A 5,884-nucleotide genomic window follows, 5' to 3' on the forward strand; every position below is an offset into this window, starting at 1 on the left:
TCCTGTTGCATAGACAGAATGCACCATTCTCAAATTTACGAGAAACATTCCACCTGGCAAATGTTGTGATGAATCTGCCGAAATCAAGTGGTTTTCCTTGCAGGCAAATGTCACCTTAGCAGTATGACCATTCATTCCGCACTTTCATTTCTTCTCCAGCATCAGATCTTCGTTTCTTTCTCCCTTGTTGTTCTCTATTCTCATCTTGTATTCTCTTTGGTACTTGTTCATCCATCTTTACTTACTTCTTTAACATGTAATAACAGACTTTGTGAATATGTAAGTAAATTGTCTGTCAAGTCAGCAGGTGGTATTACCAGCCCTACTGTGGTCAGTGGGGGTGCCATAGGGTAGTCAGAATGATTTCTGTATGCTATCATATTTGTTTCTTATTTAATTTTCTTATAATGTTTTCTTTAATTTTGCCTTGTGCCCTTTTATTTTTATAACTTACTAATTATATAACTATGAGAATGTGCAACTTGGTAAAACAAAATTGTGGCCTCCTTTATATTACTCTGCATCTCTGACCATAGACATGTTTACTTCATTAGATAGAGGGTAATGTAAGGGGGTACATTACATGATTTAGACAATGTTATTAACAATTTGAACATTACATTTTAATAAAAATCGAACAGCAGTACAAAAAAATTAAAATATTTAAAAATCATTTTCAAAAAAAAACTTTATGGACAGCATTATGCACTACATTTTGATGCTATCATACCCTTGACTTAGTCAACTCTTCCACAGTACATGCTGTGAAGTTTGGCGGGAAGATTTTTCAGTGGTCAATCAATTTTCTTTGTCTTGACCATTCCATTGGAAGCCATATCAGTGAAGGAGTTATCGTGTTTTTGCTATTTTTTTGTTATGTCTGAAACAAGGAGACAAGTTTGTTTGAATCTTACAGAAGTTGAACTCAATCCTGTCCAAGCTTTGTTTTCACACAGTGAATGGGATTTTGATTCTTGCGTTGTTTTTAATAACTGGTCAGAGGGAAATACCGATGAAGAGATAAGACCTGCTGTAAACCAGGAGATAATAGTCTGCAACACAAGTGAAAATCCTGGCCAGAATGAGGAGCAGCAACCATCGGGTGGTAATCCTGGACATGGAGATGATGATGAAACACCACAGGTGAATGACCAGGAATGCATGTATTGTTTTTGTCATCCATGTGTAACTACAAACAGACAGAGTTGGTTTGGAAATGGTTCACCACCTCATGTTAGGAACTCCGCGATCAGGAAAACCAAATACAAGAAATTCTGGACAATGATGTCAAGAAGATATGCATGGAATCATCCGCGATACATTGCTAAGAAGGCTGAAAAACTTAATCAAGGTGACTGTGAGAATATAGTGTGGACACTCAGAGAAATAATGCCTGAATGTGTCTTATCTTTAGTTAGGAATTTATATCCTAATCCTTCAGGAAGGCCATACATGGGACACAAGTGGTTATAATACTCTAAATATTATGCAACTAATGTGCATTAAAACCTTTATTTTCAATAATAAGTATGACAAATATAATATTTTTGTTTTGAATATTGATTGTGTATATGGATTTATTCAATTCAGCAAGGAATTTCAATGCAGTAAGTGGCTAATAAACTTGTTTATGAATCCACATGGCTCTGTTTATTTACATCTCTGCTTTGTTCATTACAATTCAATATGACCAGGGGTCAACTTGCCATATATAGAGCAGAGGTAAATTTGAAATCTGTTCACTTCAGATGTTTTGATGTATATTTTGGCATATAAAATAATCAATCAATGAATATTTTTACATACTGGAATAACTGAAAAGGAAATGTACTACTGTGCCAATTTTTGAGCCAGTACAACATATTAAGATGTGATTACTTTTCAAAACATCTCTGCTCAGCTGAACATGTAGGATAATATGTGATTTTCAAATTTAAGCTCCTCCCATTTCCTTTTATACTCCAGGCCTGGGTTTAAGCATGCTCAAGGACTATTTTGTTCATTTGATAAATTCTTAAACCTTTACATGGATATAATGAATTAAACTTAAACTTGGGTAAAAATTTGAAGAGTCAAAGTTAAAGCATTCAGAGCTTTGACTTGATTAATCAAAGATGTTCTTAATAAAACATGTTAAACGTTCATGAACAAATTTTTGTCAGATAAAATGGAAAACAGATGCAAAAACTGTGGAATTCACAGGAAGGGAATGCAGAAGTGTGGACGATGCCTCCTTGTGTACTACTGCAGCAGAGAGTGTCAGAAAAGGGACTGGATAACGAACCACAAATCAAAGTGTAATGAGCTGAAGAATGCCGGAGAGACAGTGATAAGTGATGAAGAAAGTGATTCCGCTTTTGATGACCTTAGTAAACAGTCATTGAGCGATTCGACTGACCATGCTTCGAATGCATTATGTGCGTTTTGTGGAACTATAGGAAAACTCAAGAAGTGTGGACGTTGCCTGGCTGTCGATTATTGTTCGAAATCATGTCAAAGACAACACTGGCCCGACCATAAGACCACATGCAAAAAGAATAAGGACATAGTTGACGTGATAAAGACCGATGGATTTAAAGAACAGCTGAAAAAGTCAAAATCAGACAGAACCTCTTCTCAAGCTATCCAAAGCTCTAATAGTTTTACAGCTTTTGATAATGGACACCACATGATGTTTGGACCATCAACAATGTTTAGAACAGATTCTGCCGATCTTTCTATGCGAAAATCAACAACAAAAGACCTAAGAAGACAAGCAAAACTTTACGTGGAGCGAAAGTTCCCCATGCAGTACATCATTGAGGATATTGAAGAAATACCCCATGAGTTTCCTTTGAGTTTTGGTAATGCAAGAGTGTCCTTCGTGGGATTTATTTCTAGGTATCACCACTATAGAGGGCGCCATTGTGTATACATCCAAGTAAGTGCGATTTTGCATGGGAAATATAAAAAAAATTAACTTTGACAAAAATCATTTAAATTTTTGGGGAAAAAAACTTTAAACTTAAACAAAGTTGGTAATTAATATTTTTAATCTTATATATTCGATCGATATATTTTAGGATGGAAATAATGCTGAAATATATGTTGGATTTTACCTTGATTACGATAGTCCATATCCATATTTTACCTGGGGAGATGTGCGTCCAGGAAAGTTCATCTGCCTTCACGATCCCAGAATTCATTTCTTTCTAGACGGATCTGTTGGAATCCGTGTCAACGAAAGTAGCGAGGTCTTCATTTTTGACATCTGAATTCACATTGACTCTAGAATGTATAACAAACATACTTGTGTCCTTTTCCTTTACTAGCTAGTTGTGATATTTGCTAAAACAGAGTTATCAGAGTTGGAAATACGTGATAAGTTTTGTGGTGTTATCCACATCTATATGTGGATATTCTACTCTGTTTGATACGGATAATTCTATTGATCATTGGGAAAAATCGAGTACGAAATAAAAGAATTTTGCAATGTAAATTGTAGTACAAGTATTTCACTTTACTTAATGCGGTATACGGAAGTCATTTACCTGCGATCTGATAAGCTATCTATATTTTCCATCATACATGAAATGTAGTATATGTTTTAAAAATAAAATTAAGTATTATCAGAAATCATTATCATAATTGTGCAATAACAGAGTTTGTATTATTTGAAGTTTGGATGATGTTCATATCTATTTGCTTACAATTTTACCTAAAGCATATGATACATGTAGATATTTTACAAGATTGGTGTATAGTATTGTTTAGAATTTGATAATTACAAAATTTTGATGCCTAGTATTAATTCAAATTTGCTTTTTTGTTAGAACTGTGTAAATATCTTACTTTAAAGCTGGTTGTGAGTAGTCATACTTTTATCAAATCCACCCACGTCGTTTTGGAGTGAAAAGGTATATATATACAAATTACTTTATTATATTAATCTTTGTCTCTATACATCTACTTTTTTTAAACTTGCGATCAAAAATGAGTTCTCAACCGCTGCAACAAAACATTCCTGAAATAGGAATAACTTTTTCAAGTAGATAAAGATTTTAATATCAAGTTACATCTGAATGATTTTTCAATTACTCGGAAAGGGGGGGGGGGTAAATTTGAGGAAAAAAAACCGTGAGAGATGCTACAACTCTCACTGTGCGATTGAATTTTTATTTTGGCGATACCTTTAATTGTGCTCTTTTAGCTATAAAAATTTTTTTTGCCTAAATCTTTTTTTTCTGAATATGTTTTGAGAATTAATCGTTTGTTTGGTTTTTGTTGCGTATTATTCAATATTGTATTAAACTGCACAGTGAAGGCATTTATGTAAACACACAATGCTTTTGAATATCTTTGTCATATTGCAGTAGAAAATGAAGAAAAGAGACATTTTCTAATTAAATTAATGGATCTATTTTTTTTGCTGAACATTATATTTAGCATTTAAACATGATTTTTAGCAGTTTAAACATTATTTGCTTAGGAATTGAAACTCGCTCTAAAACAAATGCATTAAGAAAAACATAGAAAAGGAATCCGGCCGTTTTCAATTGGTTCAGCAATATTTAAATTTTACTCACATTCTGCTGCTCTAAGTGTTTATTCATTATTTTCGGTGTGTAACACATTGGTATGTTTGACAATACATTTTGTTTACGTTCTACATCTCATCAGATAGAAGGGTAGACATTAAAACTTTTGTTTTTCACAAAGAAATGTCACCGTGAACATTTTCATGGTTTTGGTCATTCTTGTCATTAATAAGAGTTATCCTTCTTTTTCTTCATAATTATCTTAAAAATCAAAACATAAATTGTCTTGATCAACTTATGCATATAATTGATATTTGATGATTTGTATGTGCTTACGTCCAGCACTTATGAATAAAAGAATTAATATGAGACGTTTATATTTCTTTTTCTGAGAAACAAAAGATATATATCAGAAGCTGCCACTGTAACTCTTCAGCTCTGGTCACAGCCTGAGGACGCTGTCCATTCTCATCCAAATGTAGAACTGTCACATTCAGTCTGTACAGAATAAAAAGATATGTTGATTACTATTTAATGAATTTAGTGCATCGGAAATGTATGAAATAAAATGCTAAATTCTCAAATACTGTATGAAATTTTATAAAATTACCTAGCCAGCATTGCAGGGTAGAAAAAAAGTGTGGCATCTTGGGTTCAAGGCTGTTCACTTTGAAACACCCTCATGGTCATATGTCTGGTGCAGGGGAGATAAGTTTCCAATGACATTCATGAGGAACTTGCTTTTGACTACTTTCTCGAAAAGCTTGTGGGCTCTTGAACATTTAAAATTGCATAGATAAAATGTTAGCCAGAAGTCATGTAATATTTCAATAATCATTCTTGGTTGGCCATGGACATTGAACATAAGACAACTTCAGTTCATTATATTACATCATAAAATTATTTTTATCATTATTCAAATATTACATTCAAAATTACCTTCTCTATAAGCAATTGTCTGTACTTATTCAACAGATCACGTTGACAGTTGTCATGTATGTTCAACCAAAGATGACCATTTCTGTTCTTTCTTTCCCCCCATTACTCTTCTTGGAGGCTGACATTCAGTAACAGTGGTTGACTGAACTCTTCACCCAGATTCAGATGTCCCCACAGTCTCGCTTGCATTCCAGTTTCTTTGAAACACCTGTATAAATATTTAATTAATAAATTATTTAAAAGGTATTTCATATCAATCTTTTAAAAATTGAAAATAGTGTTTTCCATTTTAATTTTCAAGACAACTTATAATGATGTTACTAATACAAATATTTACATCTCAACCTTTTCATCAATATTATGAATATTTTTCAAATAAAACTTATCCTTTTTTCATCTCGGAACTTTTTTTTACATGATAATGATAA

General features: G+C 33.0%; 1 protein-coding gene across 1 annotated transcript; it reads left to right on the forward strand.

Moving 5' to 3' along the window:
* Positions 1–2,167: 2,167 nt before the first annotated feature.
* Positions 2,168–3,254, forward strand: LOC133187142 (uncharacterized). Its single transcript, XM_061322500.1, has 2 exons — positions 2,168–2,920; positions 3,063–3,254. The coding sequence occupies exons 1-2, from the start codon at positions 2,168–2,170 to the stop codon at positions 3,252–3,254; spliced, it is 945 nt and encodes a 314-aa protein (XP_061178484.1).
* The last annotated feature ends 2,630 nt before the right edge of the window (positions 3,255–5,884 follow it).

The sequence above is a fragment of the Saccostrea echinata genome, unplaced genomic scaffold (genome assembly GCF_033153115.1).
Source record: "Saccostrea echinata isolate AGI-Se365-2 ecotype Australia unplaced genomic scaffold, CSIRO_AGI_Sech_v1 ptg000014l, whole genome shotgun sequence".
NCBI classification, from domain to species: domain Eukaryota; kingdom Metazoa; phylum Mollusca; class Bivalvia; order Ostreida; family Ostreidae; genus Saccostrea; species Saccostrea echinata.